At 43.4% G+C, this 17,850-nt stretch overlaps 1 protein-coding gene and 1 pseudogene across 2 annotated transcripts in view; one reads left to right on the top strand and one right to left on the bottom strand.

Annotated features, from left to right (window-relative positions):
• Positions 1–6,830, top strand: part of LOC123070985 (inositol hexakisphosphate and diphosphoinositol-pentakisphosphate kinase VIP1) — a 30,962-nt gene extending 24,132 nt beyond the window's left edge. For both annotated transcript variants that reach the window (XM_044494421.1, XM_044494422.1), the window contains 11 exons: positions 1,212–1,334; positions 1,733–1,971; positions 2,080–2,124; positions 2,987–3,053; positions 3,463–3,534; positions 3,794–4,032; positions 4,110–4,167; positions 4,381–4,548; positions 5,363–5,437; positions 5,523–5,741; positions 6,223–6,830. In XM_044494421.1, the coding sequence (XP_044350356.1) occupies positions 1,212–1,334; positions 1,733–1,971; positions 2,080–2,124; positions 2,987–3,053; positions 3,463–3,534; positions 3,794–4,032; positions 4,110–4,167; positions 4,381–4,548; positions 5,363–5,437; positions 5,523–5,741; positions 6,223–6,231 (1,314 nt within the window). In that variant the 3' untranslated portion in view covers positions 6,232–6,830. The remainder of the gene's footprint in view (positions 1–1,211; positions 1,335–1,732; positions 1,972–2,079; positions 2,125–2,986; positions 3,054–3,462; positions 3,535–3,793; positions 4,033–4,109; positions 4,168–4,380; positions 4,549–5,362; positions 5,438–5,522; positions 5,742–6,222) is intronic.
• LOC123067604 (uncharacterized protein At1g27050-like) lies at positions 6,807–8,081 on the bottom strand (annotated as a pseudogene).
• Positions 8,082–17,850: the final 9,769 nt, after the last annotated feature.

The following is a 17,850-nucleotide window of genomic DNA, read 5'->3' as shown; positions in this document are numbered from 1 at the left end:
ACCGAACGCCACACCCCGGCTGCCACGCCGCCCACACGGCCATGGCCACCAGGCAGCACCGAGCCACAGGCTCTGCCCAAGAGCACCGTGCTACCACCACCAGGGCCGCCGCCCCGGCATCCAAGACCTTGACACCACCTGACCGAGACCCGCCGCTACCCCAACCAAAGAGACGAGCGGAAAGGCCCTGCCTTTCACACCCCTGGACGGCCCCCAGCGCCAAGACCCAATAGGCACGCCAAAAACTGGCCTCCATCACCCCGTCCTGCAGCCCTGGGCGCGAGACGGGCTCGGTCCTGCTGCCGGGCGCGAGACGGGCTCGGTCCTGCTGCCGGGCACGAGACGTGCTCGGTCTTGTTGCTCCGGGCACGAGACGAGCGATGGACCTCAGCTAGGAGAGGGCCAGCCCTTTGACAGAAGTAGTGCCCGGACGACGAGTAGATGAAGCGAAGGTCGAAACGGTCCGACCGCAGACGAGCCGACGCCGGAGTAGAAGCCGGTCGTCGCCGTGGTAGAGCCGCCGAGCCACCGTCTAGCCGCCGCGCCCCCTGGAGGCCACCGCCCATGTGCCGGACCTCCCCGCGCCGCCGCCCATGACCAGAGCAACAACCACGCCAGGCCGCTGCCCCACCCGCACTGCCCATCCCGATCCCGAGCTAGATCCACGGCGAGCGCGCCGCCACCCGCCCCGCAGCCACCCCACCCACCCATGGAGGCAGGAGGGAGACCTCCAGGAAAGGCGGGAGGAGCCACCGGCGGCCACCAGGCCATCCGCCGCCACCGCTGCCCGAATTAGCCCAGGGCCGCACAAAATCGGGCCGCCGCGACCGCGACGGACGTCACCACCACGCAGCCCACCGCACCGGGCCACGCGTCCGCGACTCCGCTGCCAGACACCCGCCACCACGCCGACGCACCCTGCGCTCGCGCACCGCCGCCATCCGGAGCACCGTGGCCCGCGCTGGCTGTCTTCGAAGGGGGAGTGAGAAACCCCGCCGCCGCCCATGCTGACCGGGCTTTGCCCGGCGGCGGCGAGGGGAGGGAGGCTGGCCCGGCGGCGGCGCTAGGGTTAGCTCCCCCCCCCCCCCCCCCCCCCCGGTGGGAGGGGATGGGGAGATCCTGTGCTTATGATCTTGGATATATTTTGCTCATAAATAAACGTTCCATGTTGAGATTGAGTCCAATGTTTCTAAAATGCCAGTTCACTGCAGGCTCAGTTGCATGATATTATCATCTCTTCAAAAGTTGCAAATGGTGGTGATCCTGCTGGGTTTCCATGGATGGTTGATGGGGCTGATGTGTCTACAAATGCTGCTCAGCTTCTAACAGATTTGGTAAATCCATTAGATATCTTCTTTCATTTCCCTCGAATTCTAGATTTATACTTTTTATACAAGAGTGACTTGATTCCCCCACCCCTTCCAAAATAGAAGCTGTTGTTCGAGTCGGGAACAAACCCTTTACTCCAAACCGGGCTACTGTCAAAACTGGTGCATGGTATCCCGAAAACTGGTTGCAATTTTGTGTTTTGCCATGTCGGCAACAGGTTCCACACAAATGTGCTACTTCTTCTCTATTTCTCGCTTCAATTGCCAGTGAATCAAGAGCGAATGCCCCAGAGAATGCCAAAACTATTGCTCATTCTTCTCACTAAAAACATCTAGCAATATCTTCAACACACTCTAATATGTCAATTATAATGGTAGTAACTAAGTTGTCCCTTTCTGATCAGGCTGAGTTAACAAAAGAAATAACTTCACAAGTGAAGCGGCTCTCTGATGATGAAAATGAGGAGGTTGCAACCGATAGTGACTCACCTAATCATCCTTATGATCAAGCAAAGGCACTATGGAGAACAGAAATTGACATGGACCGCATTGCTGCTGGATTGCCTTGTGGCAGCGAAAGCTTCCTTTTGATGTTTGCCCGTTGGAAGAAACTAGAGAGGGATCTCTACAATGAAAGGAAAAAGTATGCCTCCCAGCTTTAACATTCTTATCGAGTGCTTGCCCGTTTAGAAGTTCTCTTAAGGAAGTGCAGCCTTGTGTAACCATTGTCAGAATTCTCTCTATAATGCAGGCGCTTTGATACTACACAGATTCCTGATATATATGACTCTTGCAAGTAGGTAACAGTCTATCCCTCAGATTCTTAGTTCTGTTTGGGTTTTGTCTTTACAGAAGAGCTGAATATATGTTGTCATGTACTCTTCTGTAAGATCTCTGGAAATTACAGCCAGACCTATTCAAAGTTGTCTTTTATAATGAGCTTGCAAGATGGTAACACCCTGCATCTTTCCTGAAAACTAGCGGTGACATAAATTTTCATGTTCCTCTTCCAACCAAATTTGGGAAACAGCTATAAAAAAGGCAAACAGCTGGCCTTTATTTTGTGATAAAGATCGAATAGAAGTGCTATGGAAAATCATAGCCAACAACTTTTTGGTGTCTGACAACTTGGTTAATCTTTTGCTGTCACTGCCTATTTTCCATGCTCAGCAATAGACCTACTTCAACAAGAATAACGAGTTACTTGCCTGATGTAGGCGTCATTTGGTACAAAGACCTACTTTAACAAGAATAGTGAGTTCACTGAAGGATCATAGCACAATAAATTTCTGATCTCATAGTCTGCCCAAGTCCCGAAGAAGATCTGAGCTTACCTGCAAGTCTTTTTAGCCTTGATTAGTGTTATATATGCTGCTCTGGTGGATCACTTCAAAGTTCAAATGGAGGTATCACAAAGAGAAAGAAATAGAATTCATCATACCAACACTGTTTTGCCTTTTTCCCTGATTGCTTTCCGGTGCCTGTGTGCATCTGCTGTGTGCATTATTTTTCTTTAAATATTTTCTTTCTTATATTCAAAGCTTCCTGTGCTTATTAAAAATGGCATGATGCATCTGAAGAAGATGGTGGCTCTTCATTTCTGCACATCATCTTTAAGCTTATCTGTCATTATTTTCTAATAATACTGTACATGACAGGTATGACCTTCTGCATAACTCACATCTCAATCTTAATGGTTTGCATGATCTCTTCAAAGTATCTCAGGTAAACCGAGCATGTTTGTCATCCCCAAAATAAAACAGAGTTGATAGATGCAACACCAATACCCCCCCCCCCCCCCCCCCGCTATTGATCATTTTATTCAGTGCTTCAGTGCTGGAGCTATCCAGGCTCAGTGGAATCATGGGGTCCGGGCTCAAGAAGTCCTCGGTCCTTGATTTTTTGGCATACAGTGTGACAAAAAGAGTGCCATTTTTGTGAAACAAAATATTAGAAGTGTAGTATTTCGATAGTTTGATGAAAGTAAGCCTAGTCTTACGAAACGTACTCGTTCAATTTGATGTTTCCTCATTCCAGTGCTATCTCTCGATCCATTTTCGGCCCAATATTTTTGTTTTCTGAAATTTTTTGTCCTACATTTCTAATTACTTTGTTGTGTTACTATTTCACTCAGTTGCTAGCTGATGGTGTCATTCCAAATGAGTACGGGATAAATCCGAAACAAAGACTCAAAATAGGTTCAAAGGTATTGTCTTTTGAATTGATTCAGTAAGTTGGGTTTGTTCAATGTGACGTATCTTGTATAGTTGTATATTCAATTGCTCATACGCAGTATTTATTGTAAATAAGAAGATAGTTATTTAGACAGGAAGGATGCTGAACATAAATAAACTGATAACTTGTGGATAATCTGCAGGCATTCTACTACTCAAGGCTAGGGTGTTTTTCCCCTTTGTTTCGTGGTAAAAATCATCACAATCTATTTCTTCTGTCCATTTCTGCAGATAGCACGCCGTTTATTGGGCAAGATTCTGATTGACCTGCACAACACCAGACGAGAGATTACCGAGGTAGCTGCTGAATCTAGTACACGACTTGATCCAATAGTAGTATCTTCTACAAAACGAAAGGAGAGGTGTTACCATGATGGTGTTAGGAATGAGAGTTCTGAAGGATCTAGCACAGACGAGAAGTCAGTTGATCTAGATTCCCATGAAGAAACAAAATACTGCTTAGATCCGAAGTAAGTAACTTACCAAGAATTCCAGTCATTTTGACTTCTGAATGATACAAACAGATAAGCAAATAATCTTCCTGCAGATATGCAAATGTGATGGATCCCGAGAGACGTGTTCGAACAAGGCTCTATTTTACATCGGTATGTAGATGATCTTCAACCTTTATTTCTTTTTTGCAAGATGTTTTTTGTTCATTTGTGCTTTCTCGTGTTATGACGTCATAAAGCATGAAATATCAATCATGCTCATTTTTTACATTCTCAATAAATTAAGTGTATCCTGGAGTAGTTTTCTTGTTCACTTGTTTTCTCCTCAGCACCATGACTCAAGATTTTGTTCTTCTCTTCTTGCAGGAATCGCATATACATTCTCTAATGAACGTACTTCGATACTGCTATTTGGACGAGTCTCTGAATGGAGAAGAGAGTCTTATCTGCAAAAATGCTTCAGATCATCTATTTAAAACAAAGGAACTTGACTACATGAGTTACATTGTGTTGCGTATGTTTGAGAATACGGAGGTATTAAAATTCCCTTAATCATGTGTAATGGATAGTTGTACCTTTGTACTGTTAGTTGCTAACTTCACGCACGAAAAGAAAATCAGTAAAACTTTTACTGTGTCAATCTTTGTTTTTTAGAAAAAAGATCTACTATTAAATGAATCAGTATACTTGCTATCAAATTGACCAAAAAGTTGTGAAACCTGCCAGTAAATAGCTAATGTAGTTCCCATCTTTTGGATAAACAAGTTTGAAACCCATCTTGCCAGCATTATGCCAGGAAAAAACATACAGCTTCACCAATTGAGCATGTGTGGGTGTGTGACTCTGTGCTTCGGGTGTCTCTAGTCTCTACCCCTTCCTTTTCTTCTCTGATACAAAGATGCACAAATCTCCTGTGTGTTCGAGAAAAAACAATGCAGATAAATCTTCTACATCTGTTCCAGATTTGGTTTCAGTATCTTGATATTGTGGAATATTAAGTATCTGTTTCAGTGAATTTAACTCTGAAATTTCCTTACACTGATAAGGAGAAACATTCACAGTCTAGCTGTGGCACTGCTTCTTTAAGCAATCTAGCTGCACCAATATTAATTACAATGATGGAGAACAGCATGCTACCAACTACATCAGGTTCATACAAGTGCTTGTAATTTTAGGATTCATTCCATGGTAATTATTTAAATAAATAATATCTCCGATTCTGTCATATAGCTTTGAGGCTTATACTACCTTAAAGTCACTAACTGATTTCCTGGAACAATTAGGGCACACAAAAGCATATCTAACATGAAGCAATGTTGTTTCTTTTTAATTGGCACAACTATTGCAGGTGCCTTTGGAAGATCCAAAGAGGTTCCGTATAGAGATGACATATAGTCGTGGCGCAGATATAAGCTGCTTAGAGGTGATTTTGGTTGATTAACATGAATTTGTTCTTAGTGAATGTATTACTCTTTAATTCACATATTTCTTAAAATTTCTCTATGCAGAGTGCAACTAACACAGATTGTTTTCTACCTGATGACCACACAATGCAAATTATGGAACCGGAGCGATTGCAAGAAGTTGGTTCATATCTGACCTTAGACAAATTTGATAAAATGACCCGCCCGTTTGCAATGCCAGCTGAAGATTTCCCCCCAGCTACTCCTTCTCAGTGTTTGGCAGTCCGCTTCTGTGAAGATATTGAATTGCAAGGAGCAAGACTGGTTAATCTCTATCCCTGTTCCTATTATCAATATTGTTACTAGTGGATAAAACCTTCCCTTCCTGTTTCTTTATCTTTTATTCCTGTTGCTTTCATTTGATGAAGTGTACACATTTTGTCTTAATAACCTTAGTGCACTATGGCATGCTGTTCTTGAGCTTCATAATCCAAAAAGAGTTTGAAGACGTGACCAAGATAATGTTAGAACGATGCCTGATTTTTTTGACCAGTCTATCTGTGTAGAACAGTGATTACTTCTGACAGTAGTCAACCAGTCATATCAATACTATCCTATGAATAATTGGGCAGACAGATATTAGTACAAGGCTCTTTTCCTCTTTCAACAAATGATGCATTTTGGCTATACCTTGTATTTAACCTGTTGTGACATTGGCCTAGAATTTACGTCTTCGTTTATCTTACCAACACACAGATTACTACTTGGGATTCTTCTTAACTTTCTTTATTTTAAAATTTTGTAGCAACATTAGTGAGACATGCTGAGTGGTACCCCAAAAGGAAGTCAAGAAGCTTCAAGAATAGCACATAATTGCTCAGTTCAGCTGCAATGTGTTCTGAGTCAGTAAAGTCACCATTAATGGAAAAGCTCAAGTAAGTGGTGTACCAACAGATTGAAGTTGATAAAGCACCCAACTATTACCAAGATGAGGCAAGCCATTCAGTGAAATGCTGTCAAGGTCCAATGACATCATGCTGCACAAAGAATCTCGCCCACACTGGAAAGAAACCTGCTCATTTCCCAGATAATAATGTGTAAATAATAGCTTGTGTGTATAGGCCAACTATTTGATACCATTTCTTCCATGATACATGGAGTACAAATGATGTGCCCTTTAATTTTTTTTCATCTTTTGAACGATGTTAGAAGCAAATTTCTGCTACACAGTACGACATAGGTTCAATGATGAAGACAAGCAATTCGTCACGGCCTACAGCGCAACATCATGAGATAGGAGATACCCCTTGGTTACAGTTAGGCAGCTAAAGACCCTAATTTTGCACAACAGCACACTGATTTCTCCCTTGTCTAGAGGAAGAGTGCGTATCAGAACAGGTCATCATAAGCGACTATTTCTCGCGCTTTGTGGATCGCTTCTGGAGCTATTCTGGAGCTTGGGATAGCCAAAGTATCACTTGCAATATTGTTACTCGCATCCGCCGGCTCTGATTGAATTACGCTCGTCGAATTATTTGGCGCCTCATTTGCCTGTACAACTAAAACCTGTATCGAACGAAAGAAACACCAATCTGAGTACCAAAAGTTGGCAAATAAAGTGCAAGCAAGACACAGTATACATCTGAAACCCACAACAGTATGCTTCATACGAATTGAGCAACAAAGTTAGCAACAATCTCACCGAGATCAACAGAGCCTATTGGGTGATGTCAAACAGTATATCACAGATATAAATGCTTAATTCTGGTCTCCATTAATTTTTACAGGTCCTGGCATTTTAATCAGTTATTGTTACTGCTATGAAGCACAACATATCAAATAGTCAATCCAACTTTGCAGAGCTAGATGAGCATGCAAATTGATTGGATTAAGAAAAAATAAATAACCAAATGAATGACAAAACTGAAAAACCAGATTGGGTTTCACATACCAACATAATATGGGCCTAAAAATAGGGAATGGCCTAGGTTTGTAAGAAGCATCAGTGAAATTCGCGCATTCACCATCAAATGGCTGGCTTGCACTTTAACAAATGCAACTGTTCTGGCACTACAAGTAAACCTAGTAAAGAAGGCTCGAACCTTTACCGGATCTTGCTAGATGTAAAGCAAGTTAGCATTGAACGAATCTAGCAGAATTTTGGCTCCCCTGATGCTGAATCCAGCAACTCCGACATCACGCTTCAGTAAACGTACTGTAGATCTTTACCTTCTTGGATCCGATGGTGATGCCGCACTCGGGGTCGAGGGAAGCGGCAATGGCGGCCGTGGCAGCGGAAGCGGAGCGGAAGGTGACGTGCCCGGTTGCCGCGGCGGCGTCTATGCGAGTGCGCGCGATGGGCCGTACGCCTCCAGGCGCGACTTTAGCTCTATCACTCCGCACCCGGGCGGCAGCCCGGCGAACATCACTACGGACGGCTGCGGAGCCGCAGCCGGCGCCGGCACTGGAGCTGTAGCGGCCTCCAGCTCGCCGGGCATCGACTCCAGCGGGCCGCGGCGGCGCTTCGCCGGGGGGTCCGGGCTCGTGCGCCCGCGCTTGCCTCTACGGCGCGAGCGTCGATTCATGACTCTAGTCCGTACAGATTGAGGGTAGCCGCCGCTTCAGAGCTCAGACTTCAGTTGGTTTTGTGGCTGGTCGAGCATCTCTAGCAGACCCGTATAAGAGCTAGAACACTCAAACCCTTAAAGCAGTTTTAAAGGTTGAGAAGTACCAATTTTTAATATTTTTAAGGGTTGAAAAACATGAGGCAAAGACTAGAACCCTCAAACTCAACCCTTAAACTGCTTTAAGGGTTGGATTTGAGGGTTCTAGTCTTTGCCTTAACCCCAACCTTTAAAACCGTCATTTCACATATCACACATTTCATCATATGACATATCACAAATTCCATCACATTTGACATAAAACAATAATCATTCTAGTTATTATTACACCACCGAGTAAAACAATAATCATTCAAATTATTACAACAATGTTTGAGCAAATTACAATAATTGTTCGAATCAAATAGGACATAGAAAAGTAAAACAAAGATACATCATGGGCCAATGCGCCGCCCATCCAACTGCGAGTGGTGCTCTACTAGATCATCCCGGAGCTGACCATGAGTGGTTGCATCCTCAATCTCACGATGTACTTGAAGAAAAGCGTGTATGCGAGAAGGGTTTCTTTCCGGTTGCACACGGGTACCAACATTGTCATAGAAACAAGGGAGGTTTAACCCTCTCTCATCCTCTAGGATCATGTTGTGTAGAATCACACAACATTTCATGATGTTCACCAAGGTTTTTTTTGTCCCAAAACCGAGCTGGACCCCGAACTATGGCAAACCTTGCTTGCAAAACACCGAAAGCTCTCTCAATATCCTTGTGGACTGCCTCTTGTGCCTTGGTAAAATGAGCCTCTTTTCTTGTTAAGGGCACCCCATTTTTCTCCTTGATGGACTTCACAAGAGTTGTCCATTTGGGATAGATGCCATCGGTGAGATAGTATCCCATTGAGTACTTATTGTCCATGATTTTGTAGTTGCAAGCTGGAGCATCCCCAGAAATTAATCTTTTAAACAAAGGAGATCTATTGAGGACATTGATATCATTGAGTGTTCTCGGCAACCCAAAGAATGCATGCCAAATCCATGTGTCCTCCGATGCTACAGCCTCAAGCACAATGGTAGCATCACGGCTTTTACCGCAATACATTCCGTGCCATGCCTTTGGGCAAAATTTTCACCTCCAATGCATGCAATCAAGACTACCAAGCATCCCCGGCCATCCCCTTTTTTCATTCATTTCCATTAATCTCTTTGTATCTTCCTCGTTTGGTGCCTGAAGATACTGCTCACCATACAACCGGATGACCAACTTGGCAAACCTACGGACGGACTCCGTGGTTGTATCTTGCCCAATGCGAAGATACTCGTCGGCATAATCCGCGGGTATGCCATAAGCGAGTACCCGCATTACCGCCGATATCTTTTGATATGCACTAAACCCCATGATACCGGCGGCGGATCTACGACGTTTAAAGTAATCGGAGGCGGCCTCACAATCGGTGACAATCTTCACAAACAAACTACGACGCATTCGGTACCTTCTGCGGAAGAGATGAGGAGGGTATGTAGGTACCTCCGCGAAGTAGTCTTGCATCAAATGCTCGTGTCCGAGAGCGCGGTTCCGGTAGATGGTGAGTCGCCCCATCTTCGACCCTCTCCTCTGATCCATAAGCTTCGCTCGGTCTTCAAACGCTTGCACGTCGATGAGGAGGCTCATCATCTCGACGTCGTCGTCTTGCAACAAATCGTCAATGTCCGAATCGTCGGATGATGACCAATCCAACGAATCGGACAACGAGTCCATGTCGTCGTTGCTCACCTCCATCTACATACCGAGTGGCAACAATTGTGAGTGCCAATGAAGCAAAAATTAAAAAAAAATCTCACCTTCAGGAGCCGGGGGCCGGCGTCGAGCGGGGCGGGGACAACGTCGGGGGCCGGCGTCGAGCGGGGCGGGGACGGCGTCGGGGGCCGGCGTCGAGCGGGGCGGGGACGCGTCGGGGGCCGGTGTCGAGCGGGGCGGGGACGCGGGCGGGCGTCCGGGGCGGGGCGCGGGTGAGCGGCATCCGGGACGGGGTGCGGGTGAGCGGCGTCCGGGGCGGGGCGCGGTGAGCGGCGTCTGGGGCGGGGCGCGGAGGGGCGGCGGCCGGGCGGCCAAGTGATACATCCATTTTGCATCATTCTTTTATATCAATATTTATTGCATTATGGGCTGTTATTACACATTATATCTCAATACTTATGGCTATTCTTTCTTATTTTACAAGGTTTACCATGAAGAGGGGGAATGCCGATAGCCGGAATTTTGGTTGGAAAAGGAGCAAATATTGGGAACATATTCTGCACAACTCCAAAAATCCTGAAACTTCACAGAAGTTTTTTTGGAATTAATAAGAATTATTGAGCGAAGAAACCACCAGAGGGGGCCCACACCCTGGCCAGGAGGGTGGGGGCGCGCCCACCCCTACTGGGCGCGCCTCCTTGTCTCCTGGGCCCCCCGGTGGCCCTCCGGTGCCCATCTTCTGCTATATGAAGGCTTTTACCCTGGAAAAAATCATAGGCAAGCTTACGGGACGAAACTCCGCCGCCACGAGGCGGAACCTTGGCGGAACCAATCTAGGGGTTCGGTGGAGCTGTTCTGCCGGGGAAACTTCCCTCCGGGAGGGAGAAATCATCACCATCATCATCACCAACGACCCTCTCATCGGGAGGGGGTCAATATCCATCAACATCTTCACCAGCACCATCTCCTCTCAAAATCCTAGTTCATCTCTTGTATCCAATCTTGTATCAAAACCACAAATTGGTACCTGTGGGTTGCTAGTAATGTTTATTACTCCTTGTAGTTGATGCTAATTGGTTTACTTGGTGGAAGATCATATGTTCAGATTCTTAATGCATATTATTACTTCTCTGCTTATGAACATGAATATGATTTGTGAGTAGTTACGTTTGTTCCTGAGGACATGGGTGAAGTCTTGCTATTAGTAGTCATGTAAATTTGGTATTCGTTCGATATTTTGATGAGATGTATGTTGTCTTTCCTCTAGTGGTGTTATGTGAACGTCGACTACATGACACTTCACCATTATTTGGGCCTAGAGGAAGGCACTGGGAAGTAATAAGTAGATGATGAGTTGCTAGAGTGATAGAAGCTTAAACCCTAGTTTATGCGTTGCTTCGTAAGGGGCTGATTTGGATCCATATGTCTAAGGATGTGGTTAGGTTTACCTTAATACTTCTTTTATAGTTGCGTATGCTTACAATAGGGGTTAATCATAAGTGGGATGCTTGTCCAAGTAAGGGCAGTACCCAAGCACCGGTCCACCCACATATCAAATTATCAAAGTACCGAACGCGAATCATATGAGCGCGATGAAAACTAGCTTGACGATAATTCCCATGTGTCCTCGAAAGCGCTTTTCTCATTATAAGAAATTGTCCAGGCTTGTCCTTTTATACAAAAAGGATTGGGCCACCTTGCTGCACTTTATTTATTATCATTGCTTATTACCCGTTACAGTTTATCTTATCACAAAACTATCTGTTACCTACAATTTCAGTGCTTGCAGAGAAAACCTTACTGAAAACCGCTTGTCATTTCCTTCCGCTCCTCGTTGGGTTCGACACTCTTACTTATCGAAAGGACTACGATAGATCCCCTATAATTGTGGGTCATCAAGACTCTTTTCTGGCGCTGTTGCTGGGGAGTGAAGCGCCTTTGGTGAGTGGAACTTGGTAAGGAAACATTTATATAGTGTGCTGAAATTTTCTGTCACTTGTTACTATGGAAACTAATCCTTTGAGGGGCTTGTTTGGGGTATCTTCACCCCGACCAGAAGAGCAAATAGTTGCTCCTCAACCTACTGAACCTACTGAAAATATTTACTTTGAGATTCCTTCGGGTATGATAGAGAAACTGCTAGCTAATCCCTTTGCAGGAGATGGAACATTGCATCCTGATTTACACCTTATCTTTGTGGATTATTTAAGCTTGCAGGTATTCCCGATGATGTAGTCAAAAGGAAGGTTTTCCCTTTATCTTTGAAGGGAGATGCATTGACATGGTATAGGCTATGTGATGATACGGGATCTTGAAATTATAAACGATTGAAGTTGGAATTTCGCCAGAAGTTCTATCCTATGCATCTTGTTCATCGTGATTGTAATTACATATATAATTTCTGGCCTCACGAAGGAGAAAGCATCGCTCAAGCTTGAGGGAGGCTTAAGTCAATGTTATATTCATGGCCCAATCATGAGCTCTCCAGAGAAATGATTATTCAAAAATTTTATGCTCGGCTTTCTCCCAATTATCGCAACATGCTCGATACTTCCTGTGTTGGTTCTTATATGCTGAAGACTATTGAATTCAAATGGGATTTATTGGAAAGAATTAAACGCAACTCTAAAGATTGGGGTTCCGATGATGGTAAGGAGTCAGGTATAATGCCTAAGTTTGATTGTGTTAAATCTTTTATGGATACCGATGCTTTTCATAGATTTAGCGCTAAATATGGACTTGACTCTGAGATAGTAGCTGCTTTTTGTGAATCTTTTGCTACTCACGTTGATCTCCCTAAGGAGAAGTGGTTTAAATATAATCCTCCCATTGAAGTAAAGTAGTTGCACCTATTAAAGTTGAAGAAAAGACTGTCACATATAGTGATCCTATTGTTCCTACTACTTATGTTGAGAAACCTCCTTTTCCTGTTAGGATAAAGGATCATGCTAAAACTTCGACTGTTGTTCGTAAGAGTAATACTAGGACTTATACACCTCTTGAGCAAATCAAAGTTGAACCTAGTATTGCTATGGTTAAAGATCTCTTGGATGATGATTTAGATGGGCATGTTATTTATTTCTGTGGTGAGACTGCTAATATTGTTAGACCAGATGCTAAGATACATAGACCTGTTGTAGGCATGCCTGTTATTTCTGTTAAAATAGGAGATCATTGTTATCATGTCTTATGTGATATGGGTGCTAGTGCTAGTGGAATACCCTATGACTTATATAAAGAAATTATGCATGAAATTGCACCCGCTGAAATAGAAGATATTGATGTTACCATTAAGCTTGCTAATAGGGACACCATTAAACCAGTTGGGATCGTTAGAGATGTCGAAGTCTTGTGTGGAATGTTAAATATCCTGCTGATTTTCTTGTTCTTTGTTCCCCACAAGATGACTTTTGTCCCATTATTTTTGGTAGACCCTTCTTGAACACTGTTAATGCTAGGATTGATTGTGAAAAGGATACTATTGCAATTGGCTTAGGGGATATGTCTCATGAGTTTAATTTTTCTAAGTTTCATAGACAACCCCGTGATAAAGAATCACCTAGTAAAGATGAGATTACCCTTTACCTTTTATTGATCAAATGCTAGAAAGACTATCCAAACACACACATTTTTGCTTTCTAGATGGTTATCTGGTTTCTCTCAAATACATGTGTCGGCTGAGGATCAATCAAAAACTACTTTTACTTGCCCTTTTGGTACTATTGCTTATAGATGTATGCCTTTTGGTTTATGTAATGCACCTGCTAACTTTCAAAGATGCATGATGGCTATATTCTCTGACTTTTGTGAAAAGATTTGTGAGGTATTCATGGATGATTTCTCCGTTTATGGGTCCTCTTTTGATGATTGCTTGAGCAACCTTGATCGAGTTTTGCAGAGATGTGAAGACACTAGTCTCGTACTGAATTGGGAAAAGTGCCACTTTATGGTTAATGAAGGCATTGTCCTGGGGCATAAGATTTCTGAGAGAGGTATTGAAGTTGATAAAGCTAAAGTTGATGCTATTGAAAAGATGCCATGTCCCAAGGACATAAAAGGTATAAGAAGTTTCCTTGGTCATGCCTGTTTTTATAGGAGGTTCATTAAGGACTTTTCTAAAATCTCTAGGCCTCTGACTAATTTATTGCAAAAATATATTTCTTTTGTCTTTGATGATGATTGTGTAGAAGCATTTGAAATACTTAAGAAATCTTTGATTACTGCGCCTATTGTTCAGCCACCTGATTGGATTACCCTTTGAAATTATGTGTGATGCTAGTGATTATGTTGTAGGTGCCGTTCTAGGGCAAAGAGTTGATAATAAGTTGAATGTTATCCAGTATGCTAGTAAGACTCTTGATACTGCCCAGAGAAATTATGCTACTACTGAAAAAGAATTCTTAGCAGTTGTGTTTGCATGTGATAAGTTTAGACCTTATATTGTTGATTCCAAAGTTACTATTCACACTGATCATGCTACTATTAAATATCTTATGGAAAAGAAAGATGCTAAGCCTAGACTTATTAGATGGGTTCTCTTGCTCCAAGAATTTGATTTGCATATTATTGATAGAAAGGGAGCCGAGAACCCTGTTGCAGACAACTTGTCTAGGTTAGACAATGTTCTTGATGACCCACTGCCTATTGATGATATCTTTCCTAACGAACAATTAGCGGTCATTAATGCTTCTCGCACTGCTCCTTTGTATGCTGATTATGCTAATTACATTGTTGCTAAATTTATACCACCTAATTTCACATACCAGCAAAAGAAAAAGTTCTTTTATGATTTAAGACATTACTTCTGGGATGACCCACACCTTTATAAAGGAGTAGATGGTGTTATTAGACGTTGTGTACCTGAGCATGAACAGGAACATATCCTACGCAAGTGTGACTCTGAATCATATGGAGGACACCACGCTAGAGATAGAACTGCACATAAGGTATTGCAATCTGGTTTTTATTGGCCTACTCTCTTCAAAGATGCTCGTAAGTTTGTCTTATCTTATGATGAATGTCAAAGAATTGGTAATATTAGTAGACGTCAAGAAATGCCTATGAATTATTCTCTTGTTATTGGACCATTTGATGTTTGGGGCTTTGATTATATGGGACCTTTTCCTGCCTCTAATGGTTACACACATATTTTAGTTGTTGTTGATTACGTTACTAAGTGGGTAGAAGCTATTCCAACTAGTAGTGTTGATCATAACACCTCTATTAAGATGCTTAAAGAAGTTATTTTTCCGAGGTTTGGAGTCCCTAGATATCTTATGACTGATGGTGGTTCACATTTTATTCATGGTGCTTTTCGTAAAATGCTTGCTAAGTATGATGTTAATCTTAGAATTGCATCTCCTTATCACCCACAGTCTAGTGGTCAAGTAGAATTGAGCAATAGAGATCTCAAATTAATTTTGCAACAGACTGTTAATAGATCTAGGAAGAATTAGTCCAAGAAACTTGACGATGCATCATGGGCCTATAGAACTGCATATAAAAATCCTATGGGTATATCTCCGTATAAGATGGTTTATGGAAAAGCATGTCACTTACCTCTCGAACGTGAACATAAGGCATATTGGGCTATTAAAGATCTCAACTATGATTTCAAACTTGCCGGTGAGAAGAGGTTATTTGATATTAGCTCACTTGATGAATGGAGAACCCAAGCATATGAGAATGCCAAGCTGTTCAAAGAAAAGGTTAAAAGATGGCATGACAAAAGGATACAAAAGCTTGAGTTTAACACAGGTGATTATGTGTTGCTATTCAACTCTCGTTTAAGATTTTTTGCAGGAAAACTTCTCTCTAAGTGGGGAGGTCCTTACGTTATCGAGGAGGTCTATCGTTCCGGTGCCATAAAAATCAAGAACTTCGAAAGCACAAGTCCGAGGGTGGTGAACGGTCAAATAATCAAACATTATATCTCAGGTAATCCTATCATTGTTGAAACTAATATTATTGAGACCGTAACCCCGGAGGAATACATAAGGGACACTTTCCAGAACGTTCCAGACTCCGAAAAGGAATAGGTATGTGGTACGGTAAGTAAACCAACTCCAAAATAATTCTAATGGCAATTTTTATCCGTTTTGGAATATTTAAGAATTTTGGAAAGAAAGAAGTAGTCCGGGAAGGACACGAGGCCTCCACGAGGGTGGAGGGCGCGCCCACCCTTCCTGGGCGCGCCCCCCTGTCTCGTGGCCACCTCGTGTGCCTCCCGAACTCCGTTTTCTTGCACGTTACGTATTTTTGTCGGTAAAATTTCATTATATAATCTCCCGAAGGCTTTGACCACCATGTCATGCAAATATCCTCTGTTTTCGTTTCGAGCTGTTTTTCTGACAGATCTAGGGCACCATGACGTCGCCCTCCTTCAACAATGAAGAAAAGGATGCTTGGCTATTGAAGAGAGAGCTGAAAAGAGAAGAACCAGAGGAGATCAACAAGGACGAAGGAATCAAGAAGGCCATGGAGGATCAAGCTCCGGCAGTGAAACAACACTACTAGGGAAAAGCCTAGCAGCAACGCGAGTTTTAGGCCTATCAGTAGTGCGGGAAGATGCGCTACTGATAAGGCGCTACAGCTAACGTATAGCAGTAGCGCCTGTCGTCCCACGCTACTGCTATACATGGATAGGTGTAGCGCGCTTTAGAGAAGAGCGTTGCTGATATTATCTGCAGCGCTTTTTACAGGGAAGCGCTACTGGTAAGGCGGCGCTACTACTAAATTTTTTTCCTCGCTACTACTAGTTTTATTAGTTTTTTTCCTACATATTTGTTTTGTATTTGAATAGGCTCTATACAATAATCTTTAGCATATCATACACATACAAATGAAATCATAGCATATACATACAACTAGTCTCATCAAATCATGTCATCATCATAATCATCATCCAACACAAAATGGTCTCTCGTCATCATCTCAAAAATAGCGATACAAGTCTCGATTACTTGCAAATACATCATCATCCATCTAAATAATGATATACACGAGAAGAGCTATCACTTTGAGTGAGAGCGGAACTATGCAGTACATGAGTTCGTATCCCTCTCTCGCATTAGCGTGAACCTAAACTAACTACATACTGCCCGTCGCTCGAAAACCAGAAACCGGTACACCTGGGCCTGACACTCTGGCCACTCATCGTATATATACTCCTGGCGTAGCACTTCTTCGCCATCGATGATCTATGCACCTGCATCATCACATGAGTCGATGATATGCAACATCTATAGTTGAGCAACAGAAAGAGACAGACTTGGCAAAAATAGAAACAACATATCATAAGCATAAATAACAAAGTTCATCATACCCAAAATGCCCTAACTAGAGTGATCTTCGCTAGTCGAGGAGGAGGACGGTTTAATTACATTACAAATAAAGTTTCGCCGTGCATAACTCAAAGTTTTGTCATACAGAAAGTATGGACTAAATGGACACATTATCATATATCGACAATCACTCCACCATGTCGTGCCATCCATCCATGTCAGGGAGATAGTCCCCGAGCTTAGTGAAAGGCTTCATGTCGAGACACTGAGAGGCTACCCATGTTCGGATGTCTTCCTGCGACATTTGTCCTTCTCCATAGAACATCCCTGTTTTTCCGACGACCTCCTTCATGATGATTTGGGCAAGTTCACGCTGGATGTTATAGAACTCAGCTCGAAGTCGATGATCCTCGATATCTCCTATGTCCTTTGCCCATTGCAGAATATGGGCATCGCTAGATCTAGGTGACATGTGAAGGTTCTGGTGATCCCGTCTGTACTCCAGCATGTGGTGTAGGACATAGAATCCATCATTAAGAGAATCGCTCGGTTGATGGATGCAGCAGAAGTCGGTCTTATGGCTGAAGGCGAGCCTGCCGCCCCTTCTCTTCTTGTCCTTGACCTCTCCACCCTGTGCTTGGTAGTAAAACATAGCACTGTCGAGAACATCCTTGATGTGGGTGTAATCCTTTTTGTGAATGTTCTTCGACGAGTCCAAGTAAAGAGCGTGGGAGAATCGGGGGTAGAGGATGATGAGGATGGAGCGCCCGCCGCTGTGCAAAATAAGTACACCTC

Source organism: Triticum aestivum, chromosome 3B, assembly GCF_018294505.1.
Source record: "Triticum aestivum cultivar Chinese Spring chromosome 3B, IWGSC CS RefSeq v2.1, whole genome shotgun sequence".
NCBI classification, from domain to species: Eukaryota; Viridiplantae; Streptophyta; class Magnoliopsida; order Poales; family Poaceae; genus Triticum; species Triticum aestivum.
The sequence above is the reverse complement of the archived record's forward strand: the minus strand, read 5'-3'. Positions and strand labels throughout refer to the sequence as shown.